This window comes from Pygocentrus nattereri, chromosome 26, assembly GCF_015220715.1.
Source record: "Pygocentrus nattereri isolate fPygNat1 chromosome 26, fPygNat1.pri, whole genome shotgun sequence".
NCBI classification, from domain to species: Eukaryota; Metazoa; Chordata; class Actinopteri; order Characiformes; family Serrasalmidae; genus Pygocentrus; species Pygocentrus nattereri.
In genome coordinates, this window is record NC_051236.1 from 46,950 (window position 1) to 72,649 (window position 25,700).

The 25,700-nt window shown below is 40.3% G+C and overlaps 1 protein-coding gene across 6 annotated transcripts in view; it reads left to right on the forward strand.

The window, feature by feature from the left end:
• Positions 1-25,700, forward strand: part of slc38a3b (solute carrier family 38 member 3b) — a 45,375-nt gene that overhangs the window by 2,464 nt on the left and 17,211 nt on the right. For 2 of the 6 annotated variants that reach the window (XM_017683426.2, XM_017683424.2), the window contains exons 2-8: positions 12,519-12,650; positions 13,065-13,082; positions 13,221-13,302; positions 15,771-15,886; positions 21,867-21,940; positions 22,289-22,381; positions 25,038-25,119. In XM_017683426.2, coding sequence (XP_017538915.1) covers positions 12,547-12,650; positions 13,065-13,082; positions 13,221-13,302; positions 15,771-15,886; positions 21,867-21,940; positions 22,289-22,381; positions 25,038-25,119 — 569 coding nt within the window. In that variant the 5' untranslated portion in view covers positions 12,519-12,546. Of the gene's footprint in view, positions 1-960; positions 1,305-2,622; positions 2,809-3,730; positions 3,876-12,518; positions 12,651-13,064; positions 13,083-13,220; positions 13,303-15,770; positions 15,887-21,866; positions 21,941-22,288; positions 22,382-25,037; positions 25,120-25,700 lie in introns of those variants that run through there. The other 4 variants (XM_037535061.1, XM_017683425.2, XM_017683423.2 and 1 more) reach the window with 4 other exon arrangements.

Consider the following 25,700-nt stretch of genomic DNA (forward strand, 5'->3'; position numbering starts at 1 on the left):
TAGCCGCTTCTTAATTAAAATCGTATAGCAAATACACTAAAATTGAAGTAAACTTAACTGTTCCAGTTTGCCAGCATTAAAATGTGTGTTTTGTAGTAATTCACTGGTTTCTCTTCATCCATGATCTCTCCTGATAATTTCTTGGGAGCTGTACTGGGTCTCATACCAATCGTTTGCTCTGTCAGCTTTATTGGATTGTGACTCTGGCTTGTGTTCACACTTAACCCCTTTAATTAAGAGTGAATTCTTTAATAACTTCAATAACTTTACAGGAGAAGGAAAAAACCTACTTTACTTTTAATGTAAGTCAACGGAACCAGAATTTTTCTAGGTCATTTTGGATCATTTCTTTTGGTCCATTGTTAAGGAAATTGACACACAGCGTAAAGAGAAACAGGCATTTTCAAATTATGTCAGAAACCGAAAAACAACAAAAATGGAAATACGAGGTTTTCTGCAGTCTGCAGCGATGTATGAAAGGGGCTTATTACTGTTGGAGTGGGTTCATTGAAAAAAGACACCAAATTAAAGTGAAGTGAATTCAACAGTTATGTAAACTAAAATTCTGGCTCATACTTACCATGAAAGTTGTGTTAATGCAGTGGTCACCGACCCATGGTCCTGGAGAGCTACCTTCTTGCAAAGCCTAGTTCCAACCACTATTTGCCACACCTGCTCCAGCTAATCAACCTCTTTCCAAGTCCCTGATTGGCTGGATCAGATGTATTAAAGTTAGGTAAGGGGTGAGGCAACTTATTGGATATGGGTTGTATCTAAACTAGGGCTGAAACGATTAGTCGAGTAACTCGAATAATTCGATTACAAAAAATGTTAAAAACATTTGCGTCGAGGCTTCGTTTAATTCATGTCACCAAAGTCCATCTGTTTAAGCGTCTCTGCTGTCGTATCACTCCCGCTTGGCAGACTAATGCGCAGCTCCCGTCTCACTCTTTTCCACAGGCTGTTGGAACTGACGCACTTTTCAAAGATTTGTGAGGCGGTGCGATTTGTTTTGCTCTGTGTGGCAACGGCGGAAAATAAAGACACCGGCGTGCGGAAAAGGCCGAAAACGTCTAAAGTGTGGGACCATTTCCCGCTGCGGACGGCGGACCGAGCAGTACAGCGCATACACTGTAAAACGGACCCGGCCCACCAGAACAGCACTTCATCAGCGCTGCAGCACCTGAACCCAAAGCATCCCCACGTGAGCGGCACTTCTCCAGGCGGAGTCGGAGCCTCTACAGCGCGCGGTTACGACTGCTGACCGATACGAACAGCAGCGCTCGGAAGAACGTCCAGCATCTGTAATTATTCGTAGCCCGTGTTATGAGTCGATAGTGACCAGGCATAATAAGGAGCAAGACACCAATGCACCAAGATCTCACTCACGTCACTTATCTCTGCTCATCTTTCTCTCCCGCACACACACACACACACACACACACACACACACACACACACTCGCTCTCTCTCTCTGATAGGTTACATCTCAAAACACGCCTTCCTCAGACACGAGGTAGTAATAATAAATGCAACAGAAGGACAAATTAATTTATGACTACATTCACTAAACCCTTTCCCCTTTTTTATTCAGGTAAAACTAAGGACAAGTAGGCTGACCCGTTTGTGAAGCTGCATTTCATAGTTTTTTTCATGTACATCGTAAAAGTTTCACAGAAAGGTTGAATAAATGGGTTTAGTTCTGGAGCCAATAAGCCAAAGGTTTTAAGCTTTGATGTAGTAAAAGTGTTGAGTTCGAATAAAAACGTTTTATGAGGAATAACAGCCAACTGCTCGCAACCTTTCATGTTGCCTAATACACTATAGATATAGTTGTTTAAAAACACAAAAGTGTGATTTATTTGATTACTTGGTGAAAAAAACACTTGATTCTAAAAATATTTGATAGTTGCAGCCCCAATCTAAACTCTGCAGAAAGGTGGCTCTCCAGGACCAGAGTTGGAGACTGTTAACAACCTCAGTGTGGATGGACAACAGCGCCTTCATTTCTGAATCATGAACAGAATGCAGTTTTGTCATTTTTATTCCTCTCATGAAAACTGAAAAAAGCATCACACAAACACTTTGCAGTGTCGTCTTTGTGCCGTAGTGGCCAGGCAGTACAGATTTTTACTTCTGAAATATTGTAGAAAATACACAGAAAAACAAATAAAAAAAACTCACCTATAAAAACAAGAACCGCAGAAACGTTCACCATTTCGGGCTGTAACATTGATGTCTTTGTATTTTCTGGTAGTGTATTGGCTTCTGTTCAGAGATGAGACCTCCTGGAAATTGGACTGTGTCTCGTGCCGAATGAATGATGCATCAGCTTTACTTGGATTTTAACGCTGTCTTGTGTTCAAACGTAACCACTTTACTGTCCATTCCGCCGGAAGAAGTGCATGTGAAAGGCATTTAACATTCTTGGAGTGAATTAATTGAAAAAGTTTTTTTAAAGTGAACAGTTTTGTTCAACATTAAACTAAACACAGCATTTTAGTGACCTTCAACACTGACTCGCTACCAGCTATGAAGGGACATCACGGGCCCAACTTGACAGACCTATAATTGACTCGTTTCATCTGATAGTTAATAAGTTTCCTTTTTGTATGTACTCAGTGGGGACTCAGAAGCACTCCCAAACCTGGGAACTGGCGTATCGTGAAGCGTGACATCAGCTTATGCCTCTCTGACGGTGCAGTCATCGTCTCAGACTCTGCCCTGCATGTAAACAGTGGCGCTCACCTGAGATCAACGTTCACAAGTGTACCGAGAAATGAGAAGTCATTGACCCGTGTCTGATAGGTAGGTGCAGCAGCTGCGTCTGGTCTGGTGAGAAAGACTCGGTTGTGTGGGCCAGTTTGAGGCAGTGTGGCTGAGCAAACATCACTAAAGTTCTTCCAGACCTGTTTATTATCATCCCAAACCTGACCTGACCTTGTCATGTGATGTGTGTTTGTTAGCTGAAGTTAGAGCAGCAAGATATGCTGAAAGATGTCATGTGTTCTAAATTTCTAATCTGTGTCTGTTTTTCCAGAAGCATGGTGTTAAGTTCACCCAGCTCTCAGAGCGCTGATAGTGTGCTGAATTGATTCTGGGAAGCCAGACAGTGATCTGCGCTCTGTGTGCTTCTCAAAGCTGTAATTTCCCAGCGCTCTCATACTAAACCGTGGATTTTTACATTACACACCTTTTTCTTTGTCTAGGAAGGGAAATGTTGCCTCAGTTGATAATGTGATTGTGTAGATATCTTCGGTTTTGCTGATGAGAAGCACAATAGCAGCCGGTTATCAGTCTCATGTCTCATTGGAAGGAATTTCATTTTGTGTTTAACTAAAACATCTAAACATCAAAACTGTTTACTCTATCAGGGAAAGAGACTCTACTATTGAGGTAAAAGTGGTGATGCTGATTCCTCTTTATCGGTGCAACAAGTTGCAAACCAGGCCCCAGTCTCCCTTAAAAATAAAGGTTCCTAAATGGTTCTTGGTTCGGGTTTGTGGTTCCAGGAAAAAACCGTTAATTAATATGTAACCTAGGGCTGCACGATACCCTCTCAGAAAAAAGGTTGTACACTGTCAGTGGGGCGGAAACCTTTAGTCAGTACCTTTATAAGATTAAGGCCCAATCTCTTTTCACCACTTGCCCCTAACACTTAGCCCTACCCCTCCGTTTTACGCGTTCACGTCTAGGGGTAGGGTTGTCCCGATTGTTGTTGAGATAGAGGAGTAGGGTGAAGTGTTACGCCTACATGGCCCTTCAAACGGAAGTTTTTCAGAGGCGCACTACAACGGAGTGTTATGAGAAAATTCCCAGAATGCTATGCGAATCATTGGCAAGACGGCTGCACAAACGACCAAAGAGAGTATGTTGTAAGTATGAGACTATAATGTAAGTATTTCTCTGTTAAAAAGTCATTGTATTGTAAGAGCCATTGTAATAGCTCGGTCACTACCTGGCGACATTTCCGGTTCCACCTTAAATGGTGAAGCAGTTATGTTCTGGTACCTGAGGTTGTCGCACCATTTAAGGTCTAACGGGAAAATTTGGTCATGAAGCTGGCGATTAGAAAGCAAAGAATTCTTGGTGGAGATAATAAATAATTGCCCCCTCTTTGAAGGCAAATGATGCCCTAAATGTTTTTGAGCAGTGAGGAGCTGAACTTTCCCCTCCTGCGGTCACTGCAGGCCAGCAGGGTCGCCTACAGAGCGGCGCTAGCAGCTGTTAATGAAGTGATGCAGTTTTTTGTTTGTGCTCTGTTTTATTCGGTGGCGCGTTTGATTGATTGATTGATGCGTAAAACTGAAGTTGTGAATTTATCGCAAGCGCCTGTGCTTTTCAGTCTCATTCAGATAAACGGCAAATGTCAGTGTGATGTACCATTATTGCTATAGTCTGGAGACAAAGCAGGAAAATTCCTGGTTTTTTTTCAGGCTATTTTAAATAAGATTCACCTGTCCTGTCATGTGACACACAAGCGAGATCACCACAGCTGGAGGCGACATATTGGAAATGGCCGTAAAACCTCGTCTCATCTGTTTACATAAAAGTTGCTGATGACCTGATGGCATAACCGGTTCTTGAAGGGTTTGCCATTTCATAAGGGGAAGGTTTCAACCACTACCCTGTAACTCAGTTTCAAGGGGGAGGGTTACACTCAAAAACAAGCGGTCGTGGTAAAAATAAGAAATGGGATTGGACCTAAGTGACCCTCATTAGTCCCACAACAGGGAACTTTCACCTCTGCATTTAACCCATCCGTGAAGTGAAACACCACATACACTCCACTGAACAGACACACACTAGGGGGCAGTGAGCACACTTGCCCAGAGTGGGCAGCCCTATCCACGGCACTCGGGGAGCAGTTGGGGGTTAGGTGTCTTGCTCAAGGACACCGCAGTCGTGTACTGTTGGCTCTGGGGATCGAACCGGCAATTTTCCGGTCACAGTGCCAGTTCCCTAACCTCCAGGCCACAGCTGTCACACACCCCGTCTCGTCTCCAGGTTTCAAAACATTCGATTATGAAAAGATACAAATATGTACTTTTTACTTGGGGAAAAAAACTTACTTAAGGTGCACAGCTGGACCTTAAAAGCACTGTTGTACCTTTAAGGGAACATTTACATTTTTTGTAATATGATGAGCGAAAAATGTCCTTTATTTCTAAAAATAATGTCGGACAAAAATATAACATTTGAAGCCGTTTAAAACTATGCACTAGAAGATTTCTTTGTTAAAAGTTGAAAGAAGCAGTATTGGTCAAGAGAAAAAACACTGAAATATGGTTTGTATCACACTGTAAAGCCTGGAATAGGCAAGTTTATTTATATAGCACATTTCATATACAGTGATAATTCCATATGCTTTACATGAATAGATGCGCAACAAACAAAAAAGACAAGGTGTCTATGGATGAAAAACAAAAGCCATCGTAGAAAACAAAATTAAAACAAAGAACTTAAGTGTTATTAAAATGAGCTTATTAAGGGTAAAGTGTGGTAATAAGAATATTAAATTAATGATGTAAAATCAGAGGCTTCAGGCCTGATTTTGTGATTTTTTTCAGACCATGTCTTATGTTTTTACATATTAACGTCACAGACGTTAATTAATGCACAGACCCAAAAAGAAGATCCAGCTCAATGTTGAAACCCTATTAGCACTATAGTAATGACAATATGATGGCAGTGGTATATAATCATTTACATCCTCAGAAGACACGTCCTTATGACCGAGTTCTCCTTGAATTCTCCTTCTAAGCACTTGCAAGGCCCACCAGTCTGTTCTGCCACTTATTACCTGCAAATAATCCCTAAATCTTAAAGTGGTTCTTTATGCTTGTAAATCTTTTTACAAAAATTATTCACCTAAGTTTTTTTATTACACCGCTCCAAAGAACCACTTTTGGGCCCTTGGAAATGTGGCTAAGCTAACATGAAATCCACACTGTAAAGAGTATATTATAGCTTTCGGAATAAATGTTGTATCTCATGAATTGACCATCTCTATTGGTCAGTTTGTCATGAAAGCGCGATACAATCTAAAGGGCATTTTCAAATTATGTAAAAAAAAACATGAAAAATGACAAAAATGGGCATTTTGTTTTGACAGCGATTATATATTGATTATATTATATGCTTGATAAATGCATAAAGACAGTTCTGCACACTTTCAGCAGAGCCTTCATGAGTGCCTGTGATTTGGCAGAACACCTGGAACACTCATTGTCGCAGGGTCCCCGCGTGCAGCAGAGCTAAACGGTGCGGCTGAGCTGCAGTGTTATAATTAGGTGCTGAGCGGCTGTTATGATGGTGAATGATTGATTTCTATGTAACAGGTGTGCTGTTCATACAATGACGCAGACGCTCATTTTGTGATAACGGATATCAAGTATTATATCGTGTCTCTAGCTGTGCATCTCAATCCAGGTAGTGTTCACAAATGACGTGTAATTGCAGAAACACCGCTGTGTTGCCTAGGCTGCTTTCTGACCGCTGCCTGCAAGAGCAGTTCCATTTATTCAGCATTGTTGGTGCTGAAAGGTGGGCAGGCAGACTCGCAGTCCTCGACCAGATGCTCACCTTGGCTGACTCGCTCCCCTGCTGCACAGAAGAAAAGCGAGAGCGTTTCTGCCCTTCCCTGGGCTAATCCGTGGTATTTACTCCTGGTTTAATGACACCAGACCTGAGCTCACCGTGGGACGTCTTTAGCTCTCTTATTATAGGCTCAGAGGATCTTGAGGAGAGGAAACCAACTGTGAGAGTTATATGTATATGAGTTTGATTCAGTTCACTGTTCCACATTTGGAATTGAACTTCTGTAATCTTCGGCCCCCCGCCCTCCACCTCCACCACTTCTTGTGCTTGTCTCATTGTCAGAACACATTCAGCAAGTTGAGCTGTCGGACAATTTGTCTTTACCCTGACATGCTCAACGCGCCCGGCATTTTCAGTGGACACTTCTTGATAAACACTTCACTTGTGTTTCCATGCATGCTTCAGCCTGGTAACCATGTGTCCGTCTATCCGCTGTGACATCTACTACTGAGAACACACTCCTCTACATTTTAATGCTCAATTACTGTTTATTTGCTGAATTTATCCTATTGGGGAAAATAATGAACATAAAATGTAGAATGTGTAGACGTTGTGGCATGTTTTATATTTTATGTTGTTTTGTGGTCCAGTGCATTAAACTCAGAAAATAACTAGGCAGTGTGGATTAAACTTAGCAGAAAAATTACATTTTTAAGTTCGTTTAAGTAAATAAGGTGAAATTTGGCAATCGGCACTTGCGCATAAGACTGTTGTACACAGTCATTATTGTAGTTCCTGAACATAACATTGATATTTCAGGACATATATGGAAATTAAGCTGCAAAAACAACCCGTTTTGAATTGACTGTTTTTGTGATGTCCATACTGTATATCCACCTATTCAACATATGGCAGTTAAACTCTGCCCCTTTGACTTTATGAGTATTATTTAAGCCTAGACTGCTTTTCAAATGAGTTATGAAGCAGGACACCCAGCAAAAAGAGAGGTCATTCTCTTTTCTAATAAAAATATATTAATATATATTTTATATATTACATATAATATTTGAACTGCTATTGGGTGGTTAAACATGCACCGGGTCAGTTTGACCCAGCAACATTTTTGCTGTTCCTTACAGTCGAGCATAACAACTGAGCACAGGAGGGTTAAGGTAGATAGCCTTTAATAGTAGACATGGCTTGTCCTATATGATCTGCCTTTGCCTTGTGCACTCCAGCTGAACCATGTCCAAATGTTTTGAGAGGTTTATTTTGGGTCTGGTGGAGAGCCTGTGGACACCCACTGCTTGTTGTGCCAACATGGCTCAGCGAGGGTGCTGTTTAGCGGGATGTTTATGAGGTGTATTTGGCAGAGGTCCCTGGTTCTCTGCGTCCTCCTGCAAGTCTCTTCAAGCCTATGAGGTGCAAGGTTTGGTATGAGACCCATTTAATTCAGCCTGTCCTCACTATGCCAGACCAGTGTGTGGCCGAGTTTGAACCTCTGCCTAGAAGGTGGTGAACTAATGCACTGTGAGTGTATATGGTGTGGCATGTCTGCATGAAAAGGTTTCACAATGACTTCATTTCCTGCCAACCTGTGATGGGGGAAAGCCACATGACACCTCAGAGGCCCACAGTATTGTTTATATTTAAACACTGACTCCTGAACAGAAGATACGGTATTATATTTTATCATAATGCAAAAATTGCATGACAGCCTGAGCATATCAGTCTCTACTTAAAGAACACCAACTAACTTCATTAAAGGGCCCATATCATATCTTTTTGCCTGCTGAGGTTCACGTAGGATATTTGTTGGGTTTAATTAACATATACCTATGTGGCAATAAAGGCTTCATATATATATATATATATATATATATATATATAGAGAGAGAGAGAGAGAGATTTCTATATGTCCACATGACACTCTCTTTTTATCCCTTATAATTAAACAGGCTGTTTTTGTTACTATGCTGTTAAGACAGATATATGTAAATGATCTCTGTGCTGCTTGGCTGTCCTTTATTGTGCCTGAGGGCTGAAGTACTCCTCATAATTTCAGCATGAATGGGTGGAGATGAACTGCTGTAGGCAGATCTATGTAAATGTGCTGTTTTTTGGTGACATCACAAAAGTAGTGAATTTAAAGCAGGCTGTTTTGCAGCGTAGTTTCCTTATATGGCCAGGTATGTTTTGGAACTACATACTGTATCAAAACCTTTTATTTAAAAAGGTAAAATGTTTCTGGGTCCCCGAAACTCCGTGTGGAGTCTGCATGTTCTCCCCGTGTCTGCGTGGGTTTCCTCTGGGTTCTCCGGTTTCCTCCCACAGTCCAAAGACATGCAGTCAGGCCAATTGGATGTGCTAAACTGCCCCTGGGTGTGAGTGACTGTGTCTGTCTGTCTGCCCTGCAATGGAATGGCGACCTGTCCAGAGTGTATCCTGCCTTCCGACCACTGACCGCTGGTATAGGCTCCAGCCCCACCCCCCGCCAGCGCGACTCTGAGGTTCTGTTTCAACTAATCAAGTCATCAATTAAGTATGACACTTAATATTTAGGTATAATAATACATATTGTATATAGAGAAGAAGTCTTTCAATATCATGGTGCCCACCTTTATGGTACAATGTCTTTTCCCCTTTTCTCATCTTTGCATTCTGCTTTTTCACAACTCGCATCCGAATGTTCATTTGGGACAATATTCTTCCGCTTGATTAAATTCTTCTGCCAGTTTTCTTCAGAATTGACTTAAAAACACTTCTAATTGTATATAAATCTCAGAGTGGCCTTGGACCAAAATACATTGCTGATCTGCCTGAAGTATACGAACCTAATAGGCCTCTCTAATCACTAGGGACCGGTCAGTTAGTAGTGCCTGGATTCAGAACCAAACAGGGTGAAGCAGCATTCTGTCCTTATGCTGCCAACAGCCTAGAACAAACTCCCAGCCAGTCCAGATTACTCCAGATTAAAGTCCAGATTAAAGCCGTTCTTGTTGTCTAGTGCTTTTGTTCAGCACTGCATTTTATCTTAGCACTAATTTTAATTCCTTCAATTCATGGTTTTAATTTTTATTTCATTGTCTTTTATAAAGTTCACTGTAGCTTTCACTGTAAGGACCAGTATTGCTGTATATCAAACATATATACCCTATATCAAATAATGAGATGCATAAGAATAACATTGTTGACTATATTAAAAGAAAAATAATGATCAGTTATACCAATTTGGGGTATGGGGTCGGGGTCAGTAAGGTGGGGATATGGAGAGGGCAGAGGTAACTAGGGTTGGGTAAGGGGGTGTTACCCACTGTCTCTCAGTACTATGAACTACCACTGTGTATGAAAAGTGCTGTACAAATATACCTGCCTTGCCTTGTTGTCTTCATGATTGCTAACGGTCGTGCTCCACATATGGCCACCACACTTACATAGCTGATGTCCAGAGACTGACATTGAATTTCTCTGGCACCAAGTTACCAGCTGGCTGGTGACTCACTGTGTGTTTGCACTGCAGTTGGCATCAGGAATTGAGATGATTTGTGAAAATAGCCTGTACAGCGTGATCTTACAGTGGAAAGTGTCACAGCTTCCAAACCCATAGCGTTTCTTCTGAATTGAAGAGGGTTAATAGGGAGTTTGTCCCCTTTTGCTGCTGTAACGGCCTCTATCCTTCTGGGAAGGCTTTAAAGTAGATGTTGGAATATTGATCTATGGGTTTGATTGCATCCAGCCACAACAGCATTAGCAAGGGTCAGGGAAAGTAATATTAGGCTCATATGTGGCTGTTCCAGAGCATCTGATTCTATTGATTCTAATGGTCAGTGCTTTTGTCTAGAGATTGTATGTTTTGTTCATTTTATTATTTTTTTTTACTCTGATTTGAGAGGCAGCTACAGGTTACATGGAGCTTTGGGGTCATCTCAAGGGGTGGGTAGGTCTCTAGCATGGGATTGGGTGACTGAATGGGAGTTTAGACTACTTGTTTTTGCTGTTTGCATTTGTCTCATCATTTCCTGTAGTAACTACACACAGAATCCTTTGACTTCAGCTCATGAAGTCATTAGTTTTGACAGAATATTGAATAAGTAAGACTGTACCCCTTATGTCCTGTATGTATTTACTGTCAGTACCACAGTACAGGAGGATTATAGGCATATTTGTAGGTTTTACAAACATTTAAAAATGAATAAAAGCTTGATATCTTTAAACAGATGTTTTACAGCTGATGTTGAAGCTTTCAACCTCAACTTATTCCCAGGCTGTTCAGCTGAATAAGCGTGAACTGCACCATCTGCATGTTCTTAAACTGAGAAGAGTGAAGGTCAGAGAATAGAAGTGACTAGAATCTTCCCATGGTAGAGACAGCACTCGCTCACGTGCAGTGACCTATTAGTTCTCATTAGCACGTGATAAAACGTGTTGACCCGGGCATCCTCATTACTTGAAGTCAAGCTATGTAAACCTATGTTAGAGCGAGGGCACTTGGACTGCAGTTTTCTGTTACTGTTGAGTGGTGAAACTTAGCTTGGTTTGACCACAGTAGCTCCCCCTGACCGTGGACTAACCTTCTGCCATTGCCAGAAAGAATCCTCTTGCCCGTGACTGTCATACCACCCTGGACCTCAGTAGTGCTCAGAGCTAAATTTATAAGCATATAAATACATGTAAAATAATCCCTTCACCACATTTATTAACCTTTGGCTGGGCTTCTCCCCCAGGGTGGCTGCTGGTTCTCACTGCTTGGTGACTCAGCATTAAGATAGCAGCTAGTGTCAGTAAATAGTAGGACCTTGGTGTCCTGAAATGCCCCGTGTATGCCTACACATAATTCCTCATTAAAGTCTTAGAATAAAATTCTTCTTGCTTAGTTATTAGATGTTATTAAGACAAGAAATAGAATTAAGAAAGGTTCACACTGAGAAACATAAACACGACAGCTTTATTGCCAGTTTATGCATGCAGGACCTTTAACATTCTGCCCTTTGTTTCCAACTGCGAAATTATTTTATATGCTACTTTAATTCATCTAGGATAGGAAGTTTACTGGTTCACACTGCAGTAGATCACTAGGGAAGACTCAGGGTCTGTAACTTTTAGTTTATTTTTATTCAGTATAATCATTGCTTATTTTATAATAATGCTTATTCTATTTCAGCTCAGCAATTTCATTGTTAAGTTTTGGTTGGTAATAAGAGTTTAATAACAAAAATAATTCTATCAAGATTTCTTTTCTCCATACGTATATACAGCCAAGTGAGCTCTCCCATTGGTTGGGACTTCAGGAGCTTATCGCAGGCATATGGCTGCTCGATTATAATTGTAATTTTAGTCATAACTGTTAATGTCTTTTAAAGCTACACTATGTAAGTTTTTTTTTTTTTGTTAAAATTGAAAAAAGTAGCTTTACCATGTCAGGAGAAGAAATATGGTGTGTATGCACTGCTGCAGGTCTTCCTGTAAAGCCAGAAATAATCATTTAAAAGTTATAGCCATTGGGACGGATTTTGTGGGAGTTTTTTAGTTTTTTTAAATACGTCTTTAAGTATCAGTGTCACACAAATAAGCTCAAAAAGAAGATCCAACTCGATATTTAGATCTCAAAACATCAACATTACACTGATGAAGGTCTAATGATAATTCACTTTCATCCTTGGATGACAAGTTTTAACTAAGTTATCTTTGAATGATCTTTCAGTGTGTTAGCAATAAGATTCATCCGCTCGGGAAAGGGGTCCGTAGCACAGCCCATGTTACAAAATATACACATTGCATGCAATTGCACATTTCCACCAGAGAGGTCCAAATCCCCAAATCTTACATAGTGCAGCTTTCATAGCATAATAGTATTTTTTAAAACAATATTATAAGGATAATGTCATAAACTAATAAAAGTTGCGAAATTAGCATGATATTAAATTATCATGTCTAATACACATAGAGATGAAAATATTTACTCCTAAATATCTCTCTAGTTTACAGAGAACGCTGAACACACACAGCATGGAGCCTGACCAGTCAGAGATGAGCATCCTGGCCAACGGGAAAGGTCATGACCTCGGGGATGACATGAACATGCCAATGAAGGCGCTGATGGAGGATGACCAGTAAGCATATGTTCACGCATTATTCTAATGTGTAAAATTTCATGTTTTCTATGGCTTCACCAGTTTCTCTGGAAAGTAGCTGTGGCTAGTTACGCTGCATGTGTGTGTTGCTCTACCTGCATGGAAACACTTCTCAGCTAAAATCACTTGACACAAAATATGTGATGTTTTCTTCTATGCCATTATCAGCCTTTGCCACTCTACTGTAAGTGTTATCTGAACTGTCTTTTTGCTGCCTATAGGCTGTTGGATACCTTTATTTACAGTATGTTAAACGAGTAATGGTACTTGAAATTTAAATATACTGCTGGAATGGAGTGTTTTTTTGTTTGTTTGTTTGTTTTCTAAATGCATGTTTGCCTTGTTTTTGTACTCACATTGGATGATGGATCCTCTTTCTCTGACAACCCTAAGAAATGCTACTCAGAACAGGTATGTTAATGCTTTTAAAAGAGCTGGCAGTTTCACCCTAGCCGCTTAGCTGATTAATGCTTCCAAGTGTAGGAATTCAAATTAGATGGCAGATATTTTGATGAAATTAATGAATAAGAAATGCTCTGTTTTGAACAGATTTGATGATCCAGAGGGGAACTTGGCTGAGAATGTGGAGTTCATCCCCAGTGGTGAGGGCAAGAAGCCACGTTTCACGGATGTAAGTGTGCATGACCTTCATCCTAAAGCCACAGGAAGCCACTTGAGCACAGTCAGAAGCTAATCGAATCGCATCTACTTCTACAGAAACTACATTAAATGCAGAACTCTGATGCCTTTACTTAACACATATTTATGATGTAATTACGAGTAATAGTGACACTTATAGTGCAGATGAATCATAAGTGTTTCCCCCACTTACTTGGCCCAAGAGTATATTGGCAGCCAACCAAGTATATTGTGCTGCTTTAATCGTTTTAAAACACATGATACACAATATTTATGTTCCAATATTCCCAAATCAAACTTGTCTTTGAAATGAATATCCAGTTAAGTACAAAGGAACACTGAGATGACTCTGTTATCCATACCTCCCACCCAAATGCAATGTTAGATTATACCAATATACATCGACTGGCCAATTTATTAAGTCCACCTCCTTATTTCTACACTCACTGTCCACTTTATCAGCTCCACTGACCGTATAGCTGCTCTCTGTAGTTCTACAGTTACAGACTGTAGTCCATCTGTTTCTCTGATACTCTGTTACCCTGTTCTTCAGTGGTCAGGACCCCCATAGAGCAGGTACTATCTGGGTGGCAGATCATTCTCAGCACTGTGCCACTGATGTGGAGGTGGCGTGTTAGTGTATGTTGCGCTGGTATGTGTGGGTCAGACTAAGCAGCGCTGCAGGAAATGGCTGGCTGGATATTTTTGGTTGGTGGAATATTCTCAGTCCAGCAGTGACACTGAGATGTTTAAAAACTCCAGTAGCACTGCTGTGTCTGATCCACTCAGACCAGCACAACATGCATTAACACACCACCACCGGGTGTGTGTGTGTGTATATATGTGTGTATATATATATATATATATATATATATATATATATATATATATATATATATATATATACACTGCTCAAAAAAATAAAGGGAACACTCAAATAACGCATCCTAGATCTGAATGAATGAAATATTCTCATTGAATACTTTGTTCTGTACAAAGTTGAATGTGCTGACAACAAAATCACAAAAATCATCAATGGAAATCAAACTTATTAACCAGTGGAGGCCTGGATTTGGAGTCACACACACAATTAAAGTGGAAAAACACACGACAGGCTGATCCAACTTTGATGTGATGTCCTTAAAACAAGTCAAAATGAGGCTCAGTGTTGTGTGTGGCCTCCACGAGCCTGTATGACCTCCCTACAACGCCTGGGCAGCTCCTGATGAGGTGGCAGATGGTCTCCTGAGGGATCTCCTCCCAGACCTGGGCTAAAGCATCCGCCAACTCCTGGACAGTCTGTGGTGCAACGTGGCGTTGGTGGATGGATCGAGACATGATGGACTATCCTCATGGAGTCGGTTTCTAACCGTTTGTGCAGACACATGCACATTGGTGGCCTGCTGGAGGTCATGTTGCAGGGCTCTGGCAGCTCCTCCTGTTCCTCCTTGCACAAAGGCGGCGGTAGCGGTCCTGCTGCTGGGTTGTTGCCCTCCTACGGCCTCCTCCACGTCTCCTGGTGTACTGGCCTGTCTCCTGGTAGCGCCTCCAACCTCTGGACACTACGCTGACAGACACAGCAAACCTTCTTGCTACAGCTCACATTGATGTGCCATCCTGGATGAGCTGCACTACCTGAGCCACTTGTGTGGGTTGTAGAGTCCGTCTCCTGCTACCACGAGTGTGAAAGACCACCAACATTCAAAAGTGACCAAAACATCAGCCAGAAAGCAGAAAGGTGCTGAGAAGTGGTCTGTGGTCCCACCTGCAGAACCACTCCTTTACTGAGTGTGTCTTGCTAATCGCCAGTAATTTCCACCTGTTGTCTGTTCCATTTGCACAACAGCTGTGAAACTGATGGTCAGTGTTGCTTCCTAAGTGGACAGTTTGATTTCACAGAAGTTTGATTTACTTGGAGTTATATTGTGTTGTTTAAGTGTTCCCTTTATTTTTTTGAGCAGTGTGTATATATATATATATATATATATGTAGACTCTGAATATATGAATAAATACATCTTATTAGTAGTAAGTATTAGTTACTATCCATATAGTAACAAGAAAGTCATGAGAAGTAAATGGTCAAACTATAAAGTCAGCTTTTGTTTCATTGCATTTCATATTTACTATCAACTGAATGTATAGAGGTGAAGAAAGACCAGCTGTAATTGCACAATGGAGCAAAGAAGTTGGCTGAATTAATGGACCATTAGCTTAATTAATGGGACTAACATAAATACAAGCTCCTGTTTTACTTTTATATGCAGAGACACATGCATTAGTCCAGTAGCGCTGTAATCACCCACAGTGAGCCGGCAGTTTATGGGTGAAAGCTGTTAAGCAACAAAGTGTTATAGAATTAATACATTCAGTGTGTTTTAATGCAGTTGTCTGATACATTGATGTAGTTCTTTAGAGGAACTCTTCATGTTCTCATAATGTTTCTTGCTTCTTTCATCAGTTCGAAGGAAAGACGTCTTTTGGCATGTCTATCTTCAATCTCGGCAATGCCATTATGGGCAGTGGAATTCTGGGCTTGGCATATGCCATGTCCAACACTGGCATTCTCCTGTTTTTGTAAGTCTGAAACACATTTTCTGAGTCTGAAGCGTATTTCTGTCTGTGAATATTGCGAGGTGATGACCGACTAATATCAAGGCTGAAATTGCTCCTTTTTGTTAGGTTTAATGCGCATTTTCAAAAAGTAGATACTTTTAGTTGTGCATTGCCCGTTCATTCAGTTCATGAAGCCCTTCAGACTACAAACAGTTTCACCATACAGGCGCAAACAGAGATTTCCACTGCCGGATAGCCCATCAATGTTTCCATAGTAAATCTTTTATGTAGGCGTATCTTATTTAGCTATAGATGATATTTGAAAAATGCCCGTTCTACACACCACACGACAGGTTATCAGCATAATTACTTATTCCGTCCATCACTCATCACTGTTTACATTGTGACAGTTTCACTGATTGGTAAATGGCATATAAATAATTGCGATTATCAGTTTGGTTTTTTGACCGACAGTTAAAGTGTGTTAATTAACAAGCCTAAAACAGCCAAATTGGCTGATGTTGCTTCCTACCTGCTTATACTGAGTAGCACCCATTTCACATTATATAAGTTGTGATGTAAAAAGGAGAAATTGCGTTTACCATAAATAATTGTGATTATTGTGCCAGGCCTAATATCTATGGTCCTTGCAAAAGTCTTGAGAAGTGTTGATTTAAAAAGCTGTTTAAGTGGACAGAAAGCAATTATTTGTCCATAAAACATTTAATAATGTTAAATAATAATGCATACAGTGTTAAATACAAATAACACTAATACAGTAGGAAGTGTTTTTTTACGGAAGTCCAGAAAGGCCATGAGGTAGTAATAATTTTCTGGATTGTTATCTCGAGATAACAAAGTAATTAGCTTGTTATGTTGAGATTGCAAAGTCGTTATCTTTAGATAATGAGTTCATTACCTTGTGATCTCACGATAACTATCCAGAACATAATGGTTACAGCTCTTGGCCTCTATGGACTTCCGTAGGTTTTATGTACATCAGTGATTAGTTTTTTTTCGCCCTTTTCAAACGTCTTTCTGTGTGTGTGTGTGTGTGTGTGTGTGTGTGTGTGTGTGTGTGTGTGTGTGTTTCTCAGACCGTATGTGAAAGATATAATGCAGGGAAGTTGTGCTAAATGCAGCTCTGAAGAGAACTGTAATGTTAATGTGGACCACGTCATGCTTCATTTACAGAAAACCATTACAGAAATGTTTCCAGATCACAGATAAACAAAAAACAGTTCTTCTCCCCTAGTGTGAAAAACCAAATCATACTTGTTCTACTCAAGTGTAAGTTCCACATCTCCACTGTACCAAATGCTCTGTGTGGCCAGGAGAGTTTACAAATAGACCTGACGCTGTACTTAACCACATGCGCACTCTGGCCTGTAGGAATGCCATATGGCGCAAGCAGCGACCTAATTTCCTAAAGAGGGGAGGGAAAGGCAGGCAACGAATTTGTCCACCAGGATGTCAAACAACTCGCTGCCGGACTGCTGTACTCCTCCCCCTTAAAATTTTCCATCAGTTGGTCCTTCCCATTCTGCCGGACTAAGCTCCTCCCCCTTAACATTTTCCAACTTTAGGCCATGCCCCTCCAGCACCTTGAAAGGCTGAAGTCTGAAATAGGCCTCAACCACCCTCTCCGGAGCACATCCCTCCTTTCAGAAAAGTCTCACCCCGTCCCCTTATGCAGGCATCATATCTCTTTCCCACTCCTCAGCTTCGGACATGTTACACTGAACTGGACACCATGGCTCCAATTACCTAGAAGCCCTCATGTAGCTGGATTACCCACTCTGTGTAGCCTGACTTGGTTTGGGTGAAAGCAAGCTTGAGTATCCTCAGCCTCAAATACGTTACACAGAACTGGGTACCATATCTCAGGTTACCTGGAAGGCCAGTGCTGTGTCCTCTAAAGATAGTTAGATAGTCCAGTGCAGTTAAAAAGGAGGGAGAAGGGACTCTAATACCACTTTTGCTACACAGCCAAGGACAGCTTGCTACCTTTTCGTTTATTGTGTGGTATTTTATCCAAAGTAAAGGTTTTGAAGCTAAAAACTGATGGATGTAATGTGTGAATCAGTGTCTCCAGTTGTCAGCTGGGAACCAAAACTGGATGAAATTCTTCATACTTATACTTTCGAAGCATGTCAGTATTATTTGTATGTGTGTGTTCAATCATGGCTATTAGACCTAGACCTTCAGTTTAGGCCGTAAATGTCAAAACTTATGTAAGCCCTAATTCAGCTGGAGACCCTATGAGATTTTTTTGGTCATATGTTAACATTTACATTTACAGCATTTAGCAGACGCTCTTATCCAGAGTGACTTACAAGAAGTGCTTTGTCAATCTAGAGAAAGTATCTTTGCTAGTTGCCAGTAGCTTAGAGAGAAAGAAACAGAGTTGAACGCAGAACTAGCACGAAGCTAGTGGTGGTGTACATGAACAGTTTTGGCCAGTTTAGTTTAAGTACAGACATCTGAAGCATATATTTGTAACAGACATTGGCATATATTTGATCTTTTATATAGCAGTTTTACAGGGACTTTTTGTGAAGTACCTGGGTCTACATCTACCACTTCTTTGTTAAATCTGATAGAAACCCCTTAGTTAGGTCAGCGCTCGTATTCCCAGTCAGGGACTCTCAGTTCCTAATGACATGTGTAGTTAATGTAGTAAATCTACATTAAGGCCTGAGGTCCTCACCAATAAGAGAGCAAGCTTGGATGTATGTACCTAGACACCATAAAGAAAAAATGTTTCAATATTTTAATGCTTTTGTTTCCAACTGAAACATGGCAATTATGTATATATATATATATATATATATATATATATATATATATATATATATAATAATGGCTTATTTTGCCACAAATCAGAGGTAAAGAAACAAGGAAACATCCCTGATATGACGGTAGGAACCCTCCTACTATTCTTGGGTCCTTTGCTTTTCTTTATAGTTTTCCTTTGCTTTGTTTTAGAACCATGATAGTGGACTATTAACATCTTTCATGAACTTATATTGAACCCTAGCTCAATCCAGTGCTACTGTGTACCTGCTATATTGGTATATACTCAACATGGTGGCCTAGGAGGAAATTTTGTTTCACTGTGAAAGACTTGACTGCCACAGTTTTTAGGGAGACCACCTTCATCTGACAGCTGAATTAGTTTTTTATTCCTAAATTCTTCTCAGCAGGCCAGCAGTTCCTCCTCACTGCGATTTCTACAGGAGTTGTGCAACTTGAATAGAGCTTTTCAAATGCCTCCCACCTTGTTCCCCAACAGTACGAATCAATCAAACAGTGTTTCATCTGTGGCCTTCCCGTAATCGTCAGCAAACAGACTTTTTCCACCAGCTGCTTTTCAGTAAGTAAATGGAATTTCAGTTATCGGCATCTGTGCTTGGCGGTGGCTTCACAAGCTTTCGCTACAATCCAGTAAAAGAGCACAAGGGCAACATTGGGCTAACCATGCTGGCCTGGAGAGGTCTGGGAAAAGTGGCGACTCTGACATTTGACCTCTGAGGAATGCTGAATGATGACCACTTTGCTCTCCACCCAGTGGGTCACTGTGGGCAACTCATGTCTCCAACTTCCCCTTGACATTAAGCTGCAGGCACAAGGGGTTATGGGAAATGCTCTCTGTCCAAGAGTGGGTCTATAGCCAATAGCACACATCACCCACGTAATTGCCCACAGACTTTCAATTTTCAAGTACTCTGCACACCTATGTAGAGCATTTGCATCAAATTAGGTTTTATTGCCAACATTGGATTGAAAGGAACCAGTGTCGGTTTTTTTGCTGGTGTTTTTAATCACAAGGAAACCACTGAATACAGAGTATTTCTTGTTAGCCGGGCATTAGTTACACTGCAACAAATTAGATGATGGTTCCCAAGATCCATTCACAAGCAGTAAAATGAGTGCATGTGAATGAATTACGGACAAACAAATGAACTGGGTCATATGGGCTGTGGTCTGTGAGGTCTTACAGAGGCTGAGAGAGAAGGAAGCATGGTGTAGTGCATTTACTCTTCACACCGAACCCTCAGTTGACTTCCTTAGTTAGCAAAAGTGACCAAACCTGGCTGAACCCTTAACTGTCTAGACTACTGACTCAAACTGTGGAGAAAGTGTAAGTGAGTAAGGTCAAAGGAAGTGAGTAAGGTCCTTCCTGTCAAAGGAAACGGTCTCCCACTCACATCCCCAACAGTCTGGTATCATTACTGCTTCCTTCAAGCACCTCTGGAGACACAAATATCAGTGTTGAGTGGGGTGAAATGTAGATTATAAAACCTATTAAAAGACTTCAAACCCCATTGCTCAGCTTCACCAGTGATGCAATGCTCTATTTTCCACAGGTTTGCAATGAATCACCATTATGGACTGAATATATGAATATCTGAATTCAACAGTAGTTTACTTATTTGGGCATTCAAATGAGGAACACGCTCCAAACCCTGGCCTTGCCCTGCACATTTTGGTGTTTTTCTGCTTTAATACCCACTTCAACTTAGGGTGGGAACCACTGAGACACCATAAATAAATGTTAGACCTGTGTTTTTTGATAGAGATGGATGGATGGATAGATAAATAGATAGATAGATAGATAGATAGATAGATAGATAGATAGATACTTTATTGATCCCGAAGGAAATGTAGCAGAGCTTAGATTTTCAGATGTAAAGCACCTCATAGACTTGGCTAAAATGAAGGTTCATTTCAGTGAACACAGGAGTGATGCTTTGCGTCAGTGACACTGTGTGCTATAGTTTCTGTATAAGATATAAAATATGTTCTCTTTGGAATTTGTTAAAATGAGATGACATGGAAATTAGAAGTGGATAAAATGGACAGCATCTGAACATCTCTGGACAAATCACGTTTTTTATCTTCTAAGGGAAAATAAGATAAGATAGCACATCCTATACAGGCAGCAAGCTTAAGTATGAGAAATGTTAGTGCGCAGAGTGGAATACATTGGAAAAATAAAGCATAAAAAATATTCCATACGTTTTGAACAGGCTATATTTTATGTTTTATTTACATTTCCCCAATATGTTAAATTCAGCAAATAAACAGTAATTTCATGTTAAAATGTGCAGAAGTGTGTCCTCTGTGAAGGATTTAAACGATTTTCACTTAGAAAATCAACAAAAACTGTCAGCTAACCAGAGGTGCCAAAACTTTGGTAACAGTTTAATTGGAGCGGTCCTCAGTAGATGATTACACTCTTAAGAGTATCAGTGACATATCAGTGAAGTAGCAGTAGTGCAGCATCTGAACACATTGAGGTAAATATCTTGTAGATGTTCTGTTGATACATTACTTACATTAGGTAGTATTGTTAATATACACAAAGTAAATTAATATGGTGCTTCCATTAAGCAGAATAAGTCCCTAACCCTGGCACTAATGCCAGCCCTAACCTTGACTGAAACCTAATCCAGTTAAACTCTGTATACAGAATGGTGGCAGCAGTGTGTCTAGAACAGCTTGCTGGAGATGTTGAAATGGTCTGTATTAAACCTGTTACATCTTTAATGACATGTCAGGTTAAACATACACACTCCAAATAAAGTGAGAAACAGCTGAATTCAGCAGATTATGAACAAATTGAATCTAAAGCGGACCACTCAAAGTTAAGTGTCACCCAAACTTTTGCATACTCCTGTATATAATAGTATTATTCTCAAAGAGAAGTGCTTCTTACTAAGGATGTGCTGATATGAGAATTTTGGACCCATCCTGTTATCTGATATTTTTCATGTGCATGTCTGTTGATGCGGAGATATATGTACATTTATAAAATGTGGAAATTGGGACTTAATCCAAGTAAATTTGCAGAGAAAGATTAGATTCAGTACATTTCTATTGGGTTACAAATTCAGTAAAACAGACATTTTAGTCATTTTTTTTACAGTTGTCTGCTGATATATTTACAATTCTTCTTTTGTTCTTGGCTTACTTTATAAATTTTGTCTTTTCCCAGGTTCCTCCTCACAGCGGTTGCTGCCCTATCGGCTTACTCCATTCACCTCTTGCTAAAAGCCTCTGGTGTTGTGGGTAAGCTAGTCTGTGCTTTAGCTGCCTTCTCTTGAGGATAGCAGCTCAGATCCTGAACCTGCTCACTCAGTAGTGATATTTAGGCCCAAACCTGATCTCAGATCTCATCAGTAAATATGTCAGCCTGCAGAAAATCACATTAAATGGTATATTCAGAATTATTGCCTTATTAAATAGTATTGTAAGACAGCGTATGGTCACCTGAACCAACCAGTCATGGTTCAGTGTAGGAATCGTAGGGCTCTCTCACACACCTGTGTGGAGCTGAGCTGCTTGTTTCGGATTGGTGACCAGGTCAAATTTCTAGTCATTTCTGACATTGTTTTCACTTTCTTGTGATGTTTCCAGGAATCAGAGCCTACGAGCAGCTGGGTTACCGGGCCTTTGGAACACCTGGCAAAATGGCAGCTGGAATTGCTATCACACTGCAAAACATTGGAGGTGAGCAGAGTCTGGATTAGCCTGTTCACTGCATCCCACCTGCTTGATACAGAAGATAATTCTTGATTAAGAAAAAAGAAAATCAAGCTTGGAACGAATGATTTTATCTGGGGCAGGATTTCTTTGCATTGTTGGGCATGATCAGTGGAATACCAGTATACCATGACATTGATGGACTATGATGCTGCTTTTCAGTTTCACTGATATTTTAGAGATGCTTTAGCAGCCAAGTCAAAGTTTATTTAAATAGTGCAATGTTGTTACAACAGGCGTTGTCACAAAGCAGCACTCAGTGGTAAGGAAGCAGATTCTGGTCTACACCGAATAGCAGACACTAACAAAAGAGCAACATAAGCAGAAAATATGGTTTTAACATATTAAAATGAAGAAAAGGGGAGAAAGTGGGTAGATTAGATAGATGATAAGCTTTCTATCCATGGTGTTCCTGTTGACAATTGGTGTTAATTACATTATATGTGTGTATGTATGTGTGTGTGTGTGTGTGTGTGTATATATATATATATATATATATATATATATATATATATATATATATATATATATATATATATATAATAATTGACATATCAAATCATGGATGCAAGTCCCCTGCTTAACAACAAAAGCAAATGGGCTGAGTGGCCACCAATCAGATTGTTGATATGTGACTTATGTCACACCCACAGCCACACGGTGCAACTTAACACAGAGCGGGTGATAGCAGTTGATTAGTTTAAAGCACACACACACACACACACACACACACCCTCTAAGTCACTCAACCTTCTGGGTCACAAGGGGAGGTGGAGCCTATCCCAGCAGTCATTGGGTGGAAGGCAGGATACACCCTGGACAGGTCACCAGTCCATTGCAGGACTAGTTTAAAGTGTAAAAAACATTGTTAGGTTTGAAATTCAGAACTGAGCTATAACTCTGTGCAGACTTTCTCTCTTTGAACCTCAACCTGTGTGTGTTGTTGGCTCACTACAGCGAACATATAGCATTCATTTAAACAGTGCATGACCGCCATAGATTTTTCAAATACACTATATAGACAAAGTATTGGGACACCTACACATTACACCTACAGATGCTTTTATCACATCCCGTTCTAAATCCATAGGCATTAATATGGAGTTGGTTCCCCCTTCCACTCTTTCAAGGGGAGCTTTCTACAAGATTTTGGAGTGTCTGTGGTAATTTTTGCCTATTCATCCAGAATTTGTGAGGTCAGTTAGGCAGGTAACGTCCTCCTGGCATTCGCCAAACCCAGACTCATCCATCAGAATGCCTGATAGAAAAGTGTGATTCATCACTTTACATAATGAGTTTCCATTGCTCCAGAGTCCAGCAGCGGCATGCTTTATAGGCTATGTGCTTCATTTTATCCACCTGTTAATAAAGCGTGTAGCTGAAACATCTGAACTTGGGTGCCCCAATACTTTTGTCTGTATAGTGTATAAAAGTACAAACTGCACTCTAAAACAAGCTCACGTGAATCTCTACTATTCTGAAATTATTATGAAGTAAAGAATGTTTTATTAATGTTATTATTATTTTAAAAGTTGCACTGCTGAAATAAGGGGGTGTTGCTGACTTCCCGTGTCCCTGATGATAGAAGGAAATGAATTATGATATCCCTTTGACATTGACTTTAACCTCCAAATGGGCAACTTGGTTCAGGTTGTTTCAGAAGAACAAGTTAAAGTCCTTACGAAGTAAATAAAGAGTAAGTTTTGTTTCTGGAAGTATGTTTTCTGTCTGGTTACTGTTTACATTACCATGTAAAAGTCCAATCAAAACAAACGCTGAGGTGGTTGTAAGACATTCTTTTAGAAAGTGTAGACTCGTTAACTTTATTAATGCAAAGTTAAACTGTGATGCCGTGATATATTTGGAAAATATTGTGTTTGTGAATTTTATCAATAACACCCAGTACTAGTGGAGAACATCTATATCCACAATATCCATCCAATATCTTCAGTTAAGAACTACGACTATCTGTGCCTCAAAAAACTGGTTGACCCTCCACCGTGAACAGCCTCTGCTGGTCTGATGCAGGATCCTGAACACAGGACACGTCTGAAAGAGCAAATAAATAATAAATACCAATCTCTCAGTCCCTTTTTTATAGATAGTCTTTCAAGGGGATTTATTACAACACCACCAGGGAGAAATCACCATCCTACATTTAAAAAAGAAAGGTTTGTTTTCAAAGATAGAGACAGACCTTTTCCAAAAGGTCAGCGCGCTCTTAAAGGATCAGTCTAGTATGCTGTTGTTGGCAAAGGGACAGTTTTTTTTTTCTCTCTGCCTCCTTGACTCTCTTGTTTTTGGCTTCTTTTACTTCTCTCCTACTTTTTTCTACATCCTCTTCTCTTTCTCTCCCATTTACACTCCTTTCTTTTTCTCTTCACTATTTCCCAGCTTTCATCCATACTGTGGCTGAATCTCGACTGTTGTTCAAAATCAATACAAATCATGGGTTTGCAGAATAATACACCTAAGAACCCGATCGTTCTGCCTCATATTCACTCAGGCAGCCAGCAGATTCATGGAAACATCCACTGAGCAAATGCTAGTCCTAGAGGACAGTAGAAGTAGATAAGACAAATTTGTTTTTTCAGCTCTAACACTTGTGTTTCATTGCCCACAGCTATGTCCAGCTACTTGTTCATCGTTAAGTCAGAGTTTCCTCTGGTCATCCAGGCCTTTCTGAGGGCAGACAACAACCATGGGTGAGTAACTGAAATCTTCAATGCTTGTGTTAAAGTAATGTAGCTGTAATATGAACACCATTTATTTCTTTATGCGTCCAACCAAATTTGAACCCGTTCACTCTCTGTGACAAAACAAAACAGTAAATACCAGTAAGATAAAATTAGAAGATTTTTGTAGCTTCTATTACTCTGTACTTTTGGGGGTCTTCTAACCCCACCATGTGGAGGCTGAAATGCTATCTTGGCTGGTTTTCACTGCGAGTTGTTTATCTGCTTCAAAGTGGTGCTATATTACAACCCCCAAGAGGGTGATGAAAATATTATAGATATGAATTCTGTGACTGAAGCCCTATGTGAGCTGGATTAGTTTTCCAAGAGCAGGTCCAGTAATGTCATTTGTGCATAATTTGACTGACCAATTTGTGCAAGATAAAAGATCGGTGTAATTTCCCCAAATTACCCCAAATGGTCTGGATTGAAATATCCTTGCAATATCCAGCACCTCCCTAGATATAACTAACCCACCTGTTTAGGATTATATGTAAAAGTTTGGGTCTCATGACATATTTTGTTGATTTTTTGAGTGAAAAAAAAAAAAA